This window comes from Ambystoma mexicanum, chromosome 3p, assembly GCF_040938575.1.
Source record: "Ambystoma mexicanum isolate Mex_15411 chromosome 3p, UKY_AmexF1_1, whole genome shotgun sequence".
Taxonomy (NCBI): Eukaryota; Metazoa; Chordata; class Amphibia; order Caudata; family Ambystomatidae; genus Ambystoma; species Ambystoma mexicanum.
The window spans coordinates 323,571,729-323,589,202 of NC_090925.1; the positions used below are offsets into that span (position 1 = coordinate 323,571,729).

Below are 17,474 nucleotides of genomic sequence, written 5' to 3' on the forward strand. Positions count from 1 at the left end.
TGTTGGATCCAGTTCCTGGGGGTGGACCAATGGGGAGGATCACCTGCGTTGGGGAACCCGGGGTTATTGTTCGGGAGAATTCTCACTTATGGCTAATTTCCTTTACCTATAGAGTCCCCCAGCAGCTTTGCTGGATTTGAAGGGTTTATTTCTTTTTTACCTGCTAAGAGTGAGACTCTTTTTCCCACTCTTAGGCATTTTTGCTATGTGTGTTCTAGGCTATTTTTGTGTTTAATGCCTATGGGATCTTCTCTGACCCATAGAAACCATCTTTATGCACACGTGTCACACAGCACCCTCAGTGCAGTGACACAGGGGTGTCGTAGCGACCCCCAAACATAGACTCCATACCCTGGGGCTGACTACTGTCTCCCAGGGCATGTAAAGTCCCCATTGACTTCACTGTGCCATTTTGCTCAGTTTTAACTCTACTGCAAACTTGTCTACAATTGAATAGGGAGTTGTATTTACTTTCCCATGTCTGAATTATTACTTACTTTACCAAGTGTGATTATGTGTTGACTTAGAAGTGTATAAAATAAATATATATTCTCTTTTTGATACAAAGCTTTCGTCAGTGTTTCCTTGCTCCATAGTATTGTACTGCCTATTGTGTAAACCCTGAATACTGCTCATCTCCCTCTTGAGATAAGTCTGACTGCTTAGCCACAGCTACCAACTAAATCTTTGTGGTACAGACTGATACCAAAGGGGATTTATTGCTCTCACCTGTAGTCCTAATCTGGTGTAGTGCTCCCTAAGGGAACTGCACTGGATTCCACCTAACAGTTATGCTCAAGGGAATACCCCAGGTGAGATGCAGTACCATCACAGAGAGGAAGTGGTGAAGGAATGCTGACCTGCGAGTCTTGCAATACCCAGCATTGTGCCCAAGAGTGCTTCAGAAACAAGACCCTAAGTTGATCAGCAAGGAAGTGGTACAAGTAAAAAGACACTGCAAACCTAAAGATTAGAAATATCTTACACGCTCCTAAGTTTGAGAAGAGATTCACTATTGACTGACTTGGGTCTTGGAAAAAATGATCCTTAACTTCACATAACGTACACACTCAGACCCAATATAGCGCATTAATTCTCGACATTCCACAAATATTAAAAGCATATTAGAACACATTTCCACCTGGCCCAGTCTCATAGGTACAGACCGCCTGCACCCTAGAAATTGCTTAGAAATCATAAACCACACCATTTCTCGGAAAATCAAGCCAACAAACTTGTGGCTCAGTCAACAGAAACTCCTTGGGTTAAAAACTGTTCTTTTCATGGGTTCAAACAAAGCCAGAGGCATTGCGGTTCTGACTCAGAACTATTTTCCAGGCTGCATAGGTCAACAGAGTGGGACCTTTTATAGATTAAGATGCTCAGAATTTCCCAGGACATCCAGAGAGGATTTCTATTCTAGAATCCATAAAACAAATTAGGTCACTTTAATTAGTTTAAAATTAATGGCTAAATAAGTTCCCCAGTATGACTCACGTTTATCGGTATGTGCTGATTATCTTCGAAAGAGATAGATACAATACTGTCCACTTCAACATGAGACGTCACATTGACCCCTTCATACAATACTGTCCACTTCAACATGAGACGTCACATTGACCCCCTCATGCATCCAACAACAACCCTGTGTTGGTATGCCAGATGGTTGGCTCTTTAAAATATTTTGACCTTAATTGCACAACAAAATTAAAAGGATTTGAGTAATACAGACAAAATACAAGACAGTTCACAGATTTTTAGATGTTTCTTTGATTGTGCGAGATAATCCATAAATAGAACTCATACAAGCACTAGACAGAAAAGGTAACACTTCACTTAAGTTGGTCATTAACTTAGGCTCTGTCAGAGAGTCATTGCATATTATTTCTCTTGAGAAAGTAGCCTCTACTCTCAACTGAAACTGAATTGGAAGACAATTGATTTAGAGAAAAGAAAAAAGGTCACACCTTACACACCATGTTTAGTTGCTTTGCCCAGTGTGTGGCATGACCATGCAAAAAGTTTTTCTGACATTTATCCAGTATTGAATACAAAATGTAATGATGACCTGCATTTTATTACTACCTAAATGAGATACCTGTATCATTTCAATCAGCTTCTGCAATCCAGCTGTGTTGGTGAATATTCCCGGACCTATGAGGCAAAAATGCAAAACAAAATTCAATGAATTACACACAAACCACCTATGCACTAGTTTGTCAGGCAGAACAAGGGCCACAATGAGCAGCATATTAAGTAAACAGCCCATGCCAGGCTCCTGTGCCAACTCAGTGTTCTAACAAAGAATGTGTTAACTTCAGGCAATCTGATCAATGGCTTTATGAAAACGCAACTTCAGAACCCTTATGCAGCCCACAGAATATTCCATTCATCATTTTAATTTGCATAAATCACGGCTTGCCCATAGTGTCCAGTGCCATGCATGACATCTCAAGGTGGTCTTCAGATTTTCCATTGCATTGAACTCCAGAATTATTGTCTATTGTTAATTTTTAAAATAGTCTTTCCTTAAAGATTCTAAACTGTTGGAGATCAGTTAATAAAAAACAAAAGGGTGCATCCCTGAAACCTTGTTCCCCCTTGGAAATATCTTCTACCAGTAAAGTATGACCCTGCCTTATAATAGCTGCATACAATCGGATCCCCCGCCTATTATGCATCGACTTACCAATGTATGTGTACAAAGCTGTTTGTAATCACCACTACTCTTGTAAGAATGAGGTGTCGCCCATTCTCTTCCTACGGTCATGTGCTACCTTCCCATCATCTTGATCCAAAAAGGAAACATCTAGTCAACATATTTTTAGACCTACATGCAAATTGCTTCATTTTATCTTTCCACATGTAAGTATTTGGGCATTTCATTCTAGTAAAAGGCAGACTGCCACCCCATAGCCGCAATCTTTTTTTTAAATTTTATTTTATTGGGACATGGTTTACAAAAATCCTTACACACAAACAGAAATAACAAAAAAGCAACAACAAAAAAAGAACCTGTATACACACATTCACATAAATACATGAACTCTTACACGATCAAGGACAGCAATTCATTGATGAATCTACACAAGGCAATTGTTAATAACAGATTATCGCCCCACATGAGACGAGATGAGAAAAGGGCTTTCGAGAATACATAGTTAAAACTCTTAACTTCTCTAGAGAAGGCCTTTTCCCTCAAATTGCCCAAGGCCTGGCAAACCATCACCCAATGTTTAAGAGTTTCAGGAACATGTGGCTCTTTGCAAAAACAACATTCAGAGCAATACCCAGGATTACCAGCCATCTTACAGTTCCTAATTCATTCCTTTGTGTGGAACTTATTCAGCATAAATAGCAGGTATACAGTTAGAAAATTACTGCAGGGAAAGCTTTTAAGATAGAATGCTAAATGTTGCCTTTTGCAAGGAAATCTTGGAAACTCAGAATAAGAAGTAGAAGACGTAAGTGTCTGTACAGTTATCCTCCAGTCCAGTGTAAATATTTTCTGCTTCACTGCCTCTGGAAAGTTGATGATTCACTGAACTAACAGACGACTCCTTAATCATTCTCCCCCTTATCCATATAAAGAGTTGGGGAGGTGGCGGGTGGAGGGTTCGTACACATTTGGCGTAAGTCGACAGATGTCGCCAATCAAAGCGGGTTTTTAGAGAAATTAAATCCAATTCATGTCGAATCATGGCATTGGGAACCGCCAGAACTAAACCCAGGACCTTTTTCCAAATTGTGTCCAGATATGGCTCTAAATTGAATAGGCACATATCCAGACCATATAAGATAATAACAAAGTTAGTCACTATGGTGAGTATCTTACTCCTAGTCCATAGTCCCTTTTCCTCCATACTTTTGGGACATTCCGTCCAGTGGGACGTGACCGGGGCACTTTTGTAAAAAAGCATCACATTGAAAAATGTGTCCTCTTTTTACGCGGGGTACCGCACGTGGCCGTAACCCTGCCCTCCTGAGCTCTGCCCCGCACATCACCCTTCAGTCCTTTTCTATCACCAGGTCTGAGACCCTTTAAGCAATAAAAGAGGAAACTTATTATAGGGGACGGTGGGGGGCGTATGGAAGAAAGGGGACTATGGACTAGGAGTAAAATAGTCACTACGGTGAGTAACTTTGTTATACTCCTACATCCCGCCCCCTTTCCTCCATACTTTTGGGAGATTACCAAGCACTCCTCACAGGAAAAATGGGTGGATGGAACTCCCTTACTGAAAAAGGCTCTTAAGAACAGCATGGCCGAATTGAGCATCGGCTCTGGACCTCAGGTCTAAGCAGTAATGCTTACAAAAAGCTGATGGGAAAACCCACGTAGCGGCTTCGGCAACGGTTCGATGTGCTTACACAGCGACCAATAGATAGGAGGAAAAGAGGGAACAGCATAAGCTTTCATGCTGACCCACAAGCTGCAAAGAGGTCCACCTCTGGCGTGCCCCATTGCTGGAAAAGTTGGAGATGATATTGCTGTTCATCTGACACTCGTAACCGATGTCGACTGGACAAACAATATACTGGAAGGCCCAGCCCAAATTTGTATGGCAAGATCCACAAGGAGAGGAGCATCTGCATCGGCCTGCTTGTTAATGTAAAAGGGAGGTATTCAAAATGGCCGCTGTGGCCCGCAGAGGTTGGGCTGCCATTATCACACACCAGGGGCGAACTGCGTCACAGGAGCAAGTAGAGCAATAGTCAGGGGCCCTACATGCCATCCTAGCCTTGAAAAAAAGGAACCTCGGCAGAGCCGATACTGGCAGATCTAGGGTGTTTACTCAACACGTCAGGGGCTTCTCCAGAATTAGCCTCTAGTGGAGGATCCTCGTCAGAGCCGGTACTGGAAGGTTTGTGGTGCGTGACCGCCTTCTTTCGCCGCCTCAGACCTGGTATCACCACGGCCGCGCGTGCAGAAAGGCTTAACAGCCAGGACCCTCGATGAGGGACTCTCAATTCTGTTGGTGACCGATTTAGCCCCAAGCAGGGGAACCTCAGGTTTAACCCTGGTCTTATAGCCACCTTGAGAAGGGCTTCGAGCCAAGACTCGGTAAAGTTAGCTCCAGATGGAGAAGGCTGAGGGCGAACCCTGGTATCCAAAGCCACAGCAGAACTGGGGTCAGCCTTAGCCCCAAATGTGGAACCTTGGAAGATCATCCAGTATTGGGATACCGCTGCGGGGCCCCTCGGAGGGGTTTCTTGTGCGTCTTGCTGAGTCGAGACCAAAAGGAGTACCCGAATCTGAAGTGTTCTGCTCCCACAGAGAACCGCAGATATTTCATATGCAGGCTCCAAGTCAGAATGTGCATATACGCATCCTGGAAGACCACCACACTGAGCCAACCGTCCATCCGAAGAGAGGACTTTATTTGGCAGGGCGTGATCAACTTGAATCTCTCTCGAAAAGCCCAGCCTGGTTGAGCACTGTGAAAGGACAGCAGTATTAGCCCCTCCCTTGCTCCATGAGGGAAACGGGTTCCACCGCTCTGAGGTATAGCAGTTTCTGTACCTCTGCTCTGAGGGAGAGCATCCCAATCTGTTTGAAGAGAGATTTGAAGGGGGGTTAGGAGGAAAGGGCAAGCGAAAACCCACCTAAACGATGGACAAACCCCACCAGTCTTCGGTGATGGTTTGCCACGCCTCCAGATGAGACGAGATTCGTCCTCCCTCTGAAGTGCAGTGTGAAAAATATAATTTGGTGATTTGTCGGCAGGGAGATTATCTGTCCCTGTAGAGGAGGCTGATGGACGAGAGAAAAACCAACCACCTTGCCGCATCTGCTTAAGGCGGGGCTACCAACAGGAGTTTCAGATCAGCGCGCACAGCAACCCTGAAACCCCAATCCCAGAGAAGGACCGAGTCTGAGACCTGAGCTTTGTGTACAAGAGGCCTTAGCTGAAGCTGTCGCCAGGACCTACAAATGGATCTTTGTTGTCCACATAGTGTGGAAAAGCTGCTCAGCCCCAAAAGGAATGCTCCCAGCACCAGTCGTCATGAAAGTTGGTGTGAGGGAGGTATACAAAATGGCCACCGTGGACCAAGGAGGTTGGGCTGCCATTTAATCAACAACTGAAGAGAACTGCACCATAGGAGAAAATGAGGCAACTGTCCCCTTACGGGAGTCAGGGGACTTAAGAAACACTTAGCCTTGAAACAAGGATTCTCGGCCGAGCCGGTGCTGGCAGATCTAGGATGTTTAGTGGACAACCTAAGAACTGACCCAGAATTATCCTCCAATGGAGGAACCTCGGCAGAGCCGGTACTGGAAGGCCTGTTGCTGATCACCTTCTTTGCCCCCTCGACAGAATCGGTACCACCACAACCCCGAGCAGGGGACTGTCGAGGAATGTACCCTACCGACAGGACCCTGAGAGGATCCCTCGACTCTTTCGGTGCTGTATTTAGAGGAACCTTGGGTTTTAACCCGGGACATATAGCTCCCTCAAGAGGGGCCTCGAGCCGTGGCTTGGTGTGACAAGCACCAGAAACGGAGACCTCAGGGAAACCCTGGTATCCAGAGCCACAGACATACTGAGCTGAACCTTAGCACCCAAATGGTGAACCTCCGAGCCACGTCCGGTTTTGGCAGGTCCTCTGAGGGACCCACAGAAAACTCTGGTGCGCCTATTAGGCCCTTGAGGCACCTCAGGAGAATCCCTGGTAATAGAGCTACACAAACCCCTCCCGGTCATGGAATGCTCTCACTGAGCGGGGCTGCTCATCGCCGTCATCATCCGCTTAAGGCTCATCCCAACGAGGCGGGAACAGAAGACTGGTCCTCCACACCTACCGCCTCAGGTTTTAAAAGAAAAACTGAATCGGAACAGCCAGGGCCAGGGTGGAACAGGAGTGAAAAGACGCTTGAAATACGTCCTCATAGGGTCAGAGCGCATGAGCATCTGAAACTTCCTAAAAAACTCACCCTCAGCCGAGGGCTTAGGTGTCAGCGAGGAAGAAACCGCTCGTAAGGGACCTACCCCCCCCCGAACACAAGGAGGATGGTAGCCAGAAGGGCCCACCACTGGTCGGGTCCACATAGATCAGTGGAGCAAAAGCAGGAGGGGGCGAGACAGTATGAGGAAGCAGAGCCCACGCACGCCGGTCAAAAGAAGGGCGGAACGGGTTACTATTGCCGAAAGGAATGCTCCCAGCACCAAACGTTGCGAACGTAGTTGTAAGGGAGGTATCCAAAATGGCCACAATAGGCCACGCAGGTTGGGCCGCCATTTTGTCGCCACCTGAAGAGAACTGCGTCACATGCGCAGCTGAGGCAATTGTCTCATCAGGAGAGTCAGGGGACTTAAGTAACACTTTAGCCTTACAAGGATCCTCGGCAGAGCCGGTACTGGGTGGTCTTGGATGTTAATTCGACATCTTCGAACCAGTCTCAAAATTAGCCTCCAACGGAACAACGTCAGACAAGCCGGTACCAGAGGGAATGCGGTCCGTGACCCCCCTCTCTTTGCCCCCCCCCACCGACAAAACCGGTACCACCACGCCCCTGAGCGTTGGGCGGTTGAGGACAATACCTCACTGACAAGACCATGAGAAGGCCTCTCAGATCTGTCGATATAGACCTAAGCCTCCACAAGAGGAACCTCAGGTTTCAACCTGGTTACAGCGGGGAAAGCTCCAGAAACGGAGACCTCAGGGGTGAACCCTGGCATCCCAGCACCCAGCCGAACTGGGCTTGACTTTAGCACTGTGATGGTGAACCTCGAAACAATGTCTGGTACTGGCAGGTCCGTCAGGATGCTCTAAGGAATCTCTGGTACGCCTGTTAGGCCCTTGGGGCACCTCAGGGAAAAACCTGGTGATAGAGCTACAAGAAAGGCCCTTAAAGTACTCCCTTGTGGGGTCAGAGTGCATAAGTCTCGGAAACTTCCAGAAAAAGGCACCCTCTGACAAAGATTTAGACACTCAGGTGGGCAGAGGCCACTCATAAGGCGTATATCCCCGCAAACGTAATAAGGAAGGCTCCCAGGAAGCAAGACCGTGCGCGGTAGTGGCATCCTAGCACGGCAGTCATAAGAAGGGCGGAACTGATTTGCACTGACCCGTGGAAACAGTTGTTCAACAAAAAGAAGGTTGCCAGCACCCGTCGTCGATAGCGCAGGAGTAAGGGAAGAATCCAAAATGGCCACCGTAGACCATGAGGGAAGGCCCGCCATTTTGTTCACACCTGAAGAGAACTGCGTCACATGTGTGGATGAGGCAGGCATCTGTACAGGGTGGTCAGGGGACTTGATCGAAACTTTAACCTTGACACAAGGATCATCGGATGTTTACTGGACATCCTGAAGGGGCCCCTTGAATTAGCCTCCAAGAGGGGAACCTCTGCAAAACCGGTAACGGAGGAGATATGGTCAGCGACCTCTCCCTGTACCCCCTCAACAGAACCGGTATCACTGCGAGCGTGGGAATGTTGAGGAATCCACCTCACAGACAAGACCTTAACGGGGCTCTCAGTTCTATCGGTATACACCTTAGCCTCAATGAGAGGAACCTCGGAACGGAATCCAGTCTGTATAGCTCCCCCGAGAGGGGCCTCGAACCGTGGTTCGGTACAGAAAGCCTCAACGGAGGCCTCAGAGCGAACTCCGGTACCCAAAGCCTCAGGACAACTGGGCTGGCTATTATCACCCGATTGGTGAACCCCGGATCGTAATCCGGTGTCGGCAGGCCTCTCGCGGGAACCCTCGGAGAAAACCCCTGGTATGCCTGTTAGGTCTGTGAGGCACCTCAGGGGGGGGAAACCCCAATAGAGCTCTTGAAAACCCCTCCCGGATCTGGAAGACCCCGGAAAGGAGTCCCCTGGCCGGGGTGCCCTAAAAAGAAAGGAACTTACCGAGTGTCTCTTCGTTTCGTCTATGAAGAGTTGAAAATGTAGTGGAGGAACTCGCTGGAAGATCTCCTCCCACCGACGATGATGTGCCCAGACCGAAAGGGAGTCGCAGCACAAACACAAGTCCCAACGGTGATCCGGTCTCAGACACTCCAAACAGAAAGAATGGGGATCCATCAGAGACAAATCCAAAACGATCCCGCACAGACGGAGGACTATGCGACCGCAGAACCAGAGCAGGAGAGAAGGACAACGGGAAACAAAAACAATATCTTCCCGGTGATGCAAGTGCATCAAGCTCTGACCGTGCGGAGAAAAGGACCGAAGGGCGATGTGCGGGGCGAAGCTCAGGAGGGTGGGGTTACGGCCACGTGCAGTACCCCGCGTAAAAAGAGAAGGACACATTTTTCAATTTGATGCTTTTTTTACAAAAGTGCTCTGGTCCCCTCCCACTGGACGGAATGTCCCAAAAGTATGAAGGAAAGGGGATGGGACGTAGGAGTATGGGTTCAATCTTCTGAAGATAGTACTTCAAAATGGGTACAATAGAATATTTACTAAGTTTCCCATTGAGAAGTTTCATGTGTGAGATAAGAGGACACATCCTCTCCTTGTTAGCTGTCTTCCACATAAGTACATATGCCATATTCGATAAGTTGCATACTAGTAACAGATTCCACGCATTGGTCCCTTAAGTACCATTTCAATGACTTCCTTTTAATAGCAGCCGTGAAAATCACCACCTTCGATTTCGCGCTGTTGGCCTGCAAGTTGTTTCTTATGGTATATGCCTGGAAGATGTTAAATTTCCGTTGAAAGCCAGCCAGCGTTTTATCAAAGAGGATGAAATCATCCGCAAAGGCCAGCCAATGTAGCCCAGATATCCAAGGCAAACTGGGAAGGTGTCACTATACAGCCAGAGAGACCCAATGTTGTGCAAATACATATTAAATAGGTTAGGGGCAAGAATACTGCCCTGTTTTAGCTCGACTCCAACAGGGAGTCGGTATACAGTTCGAAAATGACTGCAGTCACAACCCCCTCTTGATTTAGTTGAACCCTCACCTTAGGGTTTTTGTGGAGAAGTGTGATCATTTGGATCAACATCAAAGGGACGTTGCAACAATGAACACAGTCAAACGCTGAGGACAGGTCCAGCAAGGTCACATAGATGTTTCCCCCTGCCCATGTTTCACATTTTAAAGTGGGCCTGGACGGTGGCATTTAAAGAAGTGCCCATATTAGTTCTGAAGCCAACTTGTCAGGGGGATAACATAGTATACTCTCTCAGAAACCTATTAAGGTCTCCGAGTAACCAGAGTGAAAAGATCTTGCTAACCGCATTTATCAGCACAATGGGCCTGTAGTTGCTAGGGACCGATGGATCGCCCATTTTATAGATCGGGATGATGATCGATAAAGACTAGGAAAGAGGTAATTCGTATGCCATACAAATATTATCAAACTGAACCTTAAGAATGTAGGACCATATTACTGGATCTTTTTTCAGGACATATTGAGGCAGACCATCCGGCCTGGGGCTCTGGAGGGTTTGAGCTTGCCAATAGCCCAAACCAAGTCCTCCCTATCCCAAGGACACATGCATACAAACCAGGGCCTCTCAGTGGGATCCAACTGGGGGACCATTTGTTCCAGAGGTCTAAATTTCTAAGTATAGAAATTGACCCATGTAGTTTAGGAGATGCAGTCGCCCCCTAAAGGGGGTCGGCCTACACGCAATGTTATTGATTTTTTTCCCAGAATTGCCTCGTATCTGGCCCCATCAGACATCTCAATATCTCCTGGTTATCATTCCAGAATATATCATGCTTCAGGGATTTCACAAAATTTCTAGTGCGCTGGAGGATGACCTTTTTTATAATTAAATAGACGTCCACTTCTAAAGTTTGAGTTTTTAAAATCTTCAGATTCTTCCGCTTTTCCACTTTAGAGGCCTTAATTCTAGGATCGAAATGATGTAAATAGGCTACCTTAGGAGAAGAATAACTTTCGGCTGTTGCCATTTTAACACATTGAGAGATGATTACTTCAAGTGAGTCGGCACCCTGTTTCTCTGTTAGGCAGAAACCTGTACAGTTCCCTTAGGAACCACTGCAAAAGATTTAAGACTACAGGTGTTGGCAGTAAACCCACTTGGTAGCAGTCTGCACCACCCAGATTTACCTGGTAGCTGTGGCTGAGCAGCCAGACTTCCCTCAAGAAGAGTTAGGCAGTATGCAAAGTATACACAAAAGGCACTCAGTTACAATAATACAAGCAAACACTGACCAGAGCTTTGGTATCAAAGTATATAATTATTTATTTAAAAACAAACACACAGTTGAAACACTCCAGCACTCTTATTGTAAAATATTCTAAACACAGTTACTATTGTAATATATACACCCCTTTTTCCTTATCAGATAAATCACAGTAAAACACCACTTATTTTCATACAGAGGTGAGCGCTTAACTAGATTGCACTCTAATAAGTTTGTGAGAAGGGAGGGGAAAAAGACAGAATATGGAAAGGTACACCACTCTAAGATTCAGGAACACTGTTAGCAAGGCAGAAGAGCAAAAGTCACTGGTGAGCCAAAGTCCAAAGGCTGGGCCCACTTCTAGAAAGAGCAGGGCATAAATGCGCCCAAGATCACACAGTTACACTAGGCTTAGAAAGTCTAGCAGAGGGTTCAAAAAGAGTTGAGAGGCTTAAGAAAGTTTAGCCAGGGTGTCCCAAACTAACCCAGGTTCGAAAGCCGGGGGCTAAATCTACCCCGTACAGTCGGTAGCAAGGGAAGCCAGGCGGGACACAGTACCTTAAGTGGGAAGGATCCTCCAGCGGTGGCAGTTGTTCCTGGTAGTGGGTGCAAGTTGCGTCGTCGTCCAGGGGAAGAGAAGATCTCGACTTGGAGGAAAGATGAAGGTCGTTGCACTACCAGGGCAGAAACCAGCCGCAGAGTTTTCCGGTTAAAGGTGATACCTTTGTTTCGCGGTCGTGGTAAAACGTGGTATCCCGGTTGCCGGGGTGCTTGGCACGGGCAAGGCGGCCACGAGGTACGTCGGGAAAGCGAAAAGACGGTGAAACTGGTTATCCCCACCAGTCAAAGGAAGAAGACTCTCCGGCGGGAGATCTCCTCTGTCGTTGGGAAAAGTGGTGAGGCAGTCCAGCAGGGCTCCACCGGTGGTGGTGTCGTGGCAGGTCGGCTCAGCTTCTCCCTCGTCGGATTCTTAGGTCCTGTGGCGACTTCTGAAGTTCCAGTCCCCAAAGCACTGCTTTTATGCAGCAAACCCCCATTCACTCAGCCTAGCTGTCACTCAAACATGCTAAGTGGTGAGCCGGCCGGCTCACCACTTGGGCCAATCAGGATGGAGTGCGACTTGAGTTGCCTAGGCAACTCAGTCCAGGGTGGCTAAATTCCCCTCCACCCCTCCTAAGTACCCCAGACAGAGTGGCACAACTTTGGAGGGCTTCGGTGGAGAAGCCCGCCAAAAAGGGGAACAAAGGGCTTGACTTGGTTTGGAGTCACAGAAGAGAACACAAACGCCATTATAGAATCAAGTTTTGGCAAAAAATACCAACCGGAGAATTACTATTAATTAAATAAACCGGCGGTATGTTCGAGGCTACCGTAAATAATTAAATAAAGATAGTAGCCTAAAACAATGGGAAATCCCATAGAAAAATATTCGCGGTTGAATACAAAAAGTAGTATCCACTGCCACCAGCCAAAACTCGATCAGGGGGGACGGAGACGTGCCCCCTCGACTAACAGACCCCAGGGCAATTGAATTGCCCCAGCCAGTACGTCCACAATATGATGGTTTGTAGTGGTTCTGTTCAGAATTTAAGACTAGTAAAGTCAATGGTGACACTACATGCCCTGGGAGACAGTAGTCAGTCCCAGGGTATGGAGTCTATACTGGGAGGTCACTATGACACCCCTGTGTCACTGCACTGAGGGTGCTGTGTAACACACATCACGAAAACACATGAAGCCCTATGGAGTAAAAGACCCCATAGCCCATTAAACACATCTAGATTCAAAGAAACACACTCAAATCATGCCCAAGAGTGAGGGTAAAAGAGTCTCACTCTTGGCAGGAGAAAAAAATAAACCCCAAAAATCCAGCAAAGCTGCTGGGGGACTCGCTAGGTTAGGAAATTCAGCCTAAACAGAGAATTCTCCCTAACATTCTCTTATCGTCAACAAGTATTCTCATGCAAAGCAACCAGAAACGTTCTATATCTCTTAAAATCCCACCTGCAAGTTAAACTCTTCCCGTCAGGAAAAAAGAGAAAAAGGTCTATCGATGTACTGAGCTTGGTGACAGCCATGTCTAAGGAAAAAAAAAAATACATAGATGGTCTCCTACTTTGGGATCAAAGACTCGAAAATCACCAACTGGTTGGATGAACTTTGCAGACATGAATAAATGGTCCAACCATGAGGACGCCATACCTCTGTGCCATGTAAAAGTGATGCTCCATTCAGTTATGACCGGCACCAACTGTTCTAAGTACCAGCCTGCCATAAATCGATCCCAGTACACGCCTCTCAAAATGTTCACCTGAGAGTATAAAGGAATACACATTCATTCAAATTGTATTTCAGTCCGTCTGCGCAATCCTCATTGAAGTCCCCCCCTCCGTACAATGATGGAATGAACCCGTTTATCCATGGGCCAGGATTAAAAAATACCCTGAATCGAGAATAAACTGCTCCATGTCCTCCGAAGCAGGATTCCAATAAATATTAACAAGTAACATTTCTTATCCAGAATCGATGTCCCCAATGCGGACTGCCAAGGCACCTTGAGACACATACCAAACCTCTGATTCCAAATTCAAGGAGACATCTATGGAAATTGCCAAGCCCCCCTGCCCCTCCTCCCGCGCACGCTCCACCACTCCCTGGACAGCTGACAAAACATACACTTGAAAACCCTTCAACTCAATAAGTCTGCTTGACATGGTTTCTTGGAGAAACAGGATATTGAAAGTTTCTCTGTCCACTACAACAATTCCATTCCCTCGAAACGTTAGTCAGACTGCACACATTCCATTAAAAAAAAGAAATTTATTTGCTGCTTTTTAGGGTTTGTTACGACCATGTTTGAGGGCTGTAAAGCACCAGAGGGGGCATCTGTACTCCTGCTCTCTATATGGCAGAGGAGAGGCACACAACAGCCAGGATTCTCTATGCAGTAGCTATGGTCGAGCAATCAAGGCTTAAGCTCTCAGAAGGTGATGCGGGCTGGTTCTTAAGTATAGTGTAGTCCCCAAGCACCCACAAAGGAATGTCCACACACTATGCTAGTGAAAACACAGTCTTTATATAAATAAGGTTCAAGGTTATATACACAATAACACACTTTGTACTCTGGCAATACTATAATGGCAAATATATACAGGTCTACGTGGTACCACTATTAACTATCGATGCCTTTGAAATGCATCTACTGCTAACAGTTCAAATGGCATACGAATCAGGTTGTAAGATGAATCAACGATAGACCACAGAAAAAATACAAGTTAAATCAATCAATGGCAGAACAGTCCACCGTCTACCTAGAGACAGTTCTGTGCGAGGATTCCCCCCACCTGGGCAGCCTGTAAATAAAGCGTATTTGATAAGCCCAGTCCAAATATGCTTGATATAGTTTACATTTCTTCTAAAGGTTCGACAACCTTAAAGTATCTGGATTCGTAGAGTTCTTCGATGATTCGTCGACTGGTCCTTCTTGAGTGCACTCCCTTTAAGGCAGGAGCCACGGGTCGTCGAGAGTCGACGAAGAAAAAGGGTGAACACTGTCGTTGCAGCAGCAGCTTCGGTTCTTGTGGTGCTTGTTGACGATCGGTCGAAAACGTCCTGCAAGCTGAGGAGTGCAGTGCACCTCGACGACAAGTGTTCGTTGCTGCAAAAAGTCAATGAAGAACTTTTGCCCAGCAAGGGTGTCGGGTCGTCCGCGAACGGGATGTAACCACGGCTGGCTTTAGTAGCTTTGTCGGCGTCTGAGGTCTTCAGGTGGCGGGAAACCCACCGATGGATTCTCCTTGGTCGTCAGCGGCTTTGATTTTCTCCGGCAGGACGAAAGCAGTTGACGATTATGAGCAAGGGAGTCCTTGTTTCAATGTTCTTAAGCAAAGGAGCACTGCGGCTCCGGTCGTCAACGGCGATGGACTTCGATGTCTGGGCGCTTTACTTCGCGATTCTGTGGCAGTCCCCGCCTCCGGTTGGCAGCCTTTCGAGGGTCTGACGTCCAGGGAGCTTTGGCAAAGATCAGCTGGTGCACAATGGTCCCTTGTAGCTCGGGAAGAGGTCTCCTAGCCAGGTCCTCTCTTGGATCAGTTCCTTGACAGTCCCGCAGCTTTCAGATTAGCGAAGGACAGCAGCAGCAATTCTTCTTCTTCCAGCTGGCTTCAAGGTTAAGCATCAAGTATCAACTTCAGCTTCTGAACGATTTCCATCAGTGCGAGGCCCCAAGATATACTGTAGATCTCCCATTCACTCTGCTGGGTCACACTCCAATCATTCAGAAGGGCATTCAGGCAGTCATGCAGCCAATTAGGCTCACAGTGCATTCAGGCCATTCTTCTCCATCCAGACACTCACAACACGGAATGTGGATTCGGACAAGTACTTTGTCATTCAGCACTCCACACTGCATTCATACCAGTTTCAGGCAGGGCTGCCTCAGCAATTGTGTCAACCACCAGATACTAGACTCCCACATCATGAAATGCGTATTCGTCACACACTCCGTTCACCCAGGTCCCACCCCACAGGCATACCCACAAAATACAGTCATTGGGAAGGCTCCAGCCAGTCTGGCCTGGACTTCCCCACAATACCATATATGGAACATCCGCCCAACAGCCAGTCAGGGGGAAGGGACAGAGTCAGGGCTTCCTGGAACTTCGGGAAAATAAGGTAACAGGTGATAGAAAGCAAGAGGCCACAGGGGCCATCTTGTTTCCCATCAGGAATCAACTGATTCCAATGGCAGGGCCTGGGTATCCCAAAATGGAGGATACTCAGAGCACCTGTCAAATTCAGCATGGAGCTTCCACCAGCCCATACCCTGCTCTGTGGGCCACACACAGGTGCACTAGGAGTACAGGGTTGTATCCCTACCCATGGGTGCCATAAGGGTATACCCCAAGGGTCTGTTCCCCACGACCAAAAAGAGGAAGAGCCGCACCGCCAAAAGTCCCACATGAACTCCGGCAAGGAAAAAAAAGACAGAACATGCATGATGAAGCAATAATGGACAAGGACATGAAGGTCCTGTCCCTCCAATGCATTTCCAGAATCACAAAGGAAGCAAAAGTTGTCATGGCCGATTCCAACCAGGACCAATCCTGACCCTCCTTAGGCAGAGATGCCAAAATTCCCACCTCCCCATTTGGTACAATCATGCCCGCCCTGTTGGAAACCACCACCACATTACGTACAAGTAGGCCCCAGAGTCCTCATAGGGAGCGAAGACCAACTAAATGGCACCCAATGTTTTAAGGTTCACCCGTTGTTCCCATACCATTTCAGCGACAAACTCAGAGAAAAAGTGGGAGACCATCCGATTTTAACCAGAGGAAGAGAAATAAGATCATGATCCTCTGTGTTGAGGGATCTCAAAGAGGGAATCTTGCAAAAGATCTCCAAGACCCTCAGTCGATTCAGTCTTGACATCCAATTAACTTCCAGATTGGTGTCACACCCCAGCATTTTGGAACCACACCGGCTAGAGTGAACCTCTACCCCACCATTAGGAGCTTCCACAGGCAGCAACTGCACATGGAGCGAACCAGGCGGCACCTGCGAACGAGAAGAGACTGTCAAATCAATTATAGGAGCACCCATCAATGCTGTCTCTCTCTCCTCGATTGGAGCCAGAGGTGCAAATCTGTCCCCGCACAGATTTTGTATTTGAAGCTGTCAAAAAAAGATGTAATTTTCGGCTGTTTGGCCAGATCAGATTAGCAATCGAAGAGTGAAGACTGGCCCGCCCCTCATTTGAGTCTGCTCCTAACCCGGAAGCGTGGTCCTTCCCCACCTTCCTTCACCGTGGGGACAGGATCAGTGTCCATATCAATGGTTTTAGGACAACACTTGGTCGCTTTTGTGGTAAATCTAAATTCACACCTACCCATGCCAGTCCCTGTAACACTAGACTCCACCTTTCGTGGCTTGTGGGCCTTTCCAACTGTGACAGGCATTTCCAACTGTGACGGAACTATTACCCTTAATCACAATGGACGGAGTTTAAGTCCATGGTGGAATCGCCACTAGGGAGATACGTGAGAAATTTCAGTAAGGAGTTACAGACAGGAGCGTGGTTCTTCGTTTTCTTTTTTTCAGATTTCTTTGGGCAGTGATAAAGCAACTGGCATGCATAACACGTCTTTGGCTTGTGCGATTTCGACCACCATTGTGGGAAAACATGCTAACCTCAAATAACAAGGGAGAAACACTCAAGCGAGTAACAAGCCAGCAAATCAGAAGGGGTATTGGAGCTGTAATCGAGAACAGAGGGGTCGGAGGTCCTACCAACCTGGTGATCTTGGCCCGTAAAAGTAGTAATATCACCTTTGAGTGGGGCGCTGTTGCGC

The 17,474-nt window shown here is 47.2% G+C and overlaps 1 protein-coding gene across 7 annotated transcripts in view; it reads right to left on the minus strand.

Annotated features, from left to right (window-relative positions):
* RTEL1 (regulator of telomere elongation helicase 1) overlaps positions 1-17,474 on the minus strand; it is a 1,752,068-nt gene that overhangs the window by 1,004,420 nt on the left and 730,174 nt on the right. For all 7 annotated transcript variants that reach the window (XM_069650890.1, XM_069650893.1, XM_069650896.1 and 4 more), the window contains one exon: positions 2,099-2,154. In XM_069650890.1, coding sequence (XP_069506991.1) covers positions 2,099-2,154 — 56 coding nt within the window. The remainder of the gene's footprint in view (positions 1-2,098; positions 2,155-17,474) is intronic.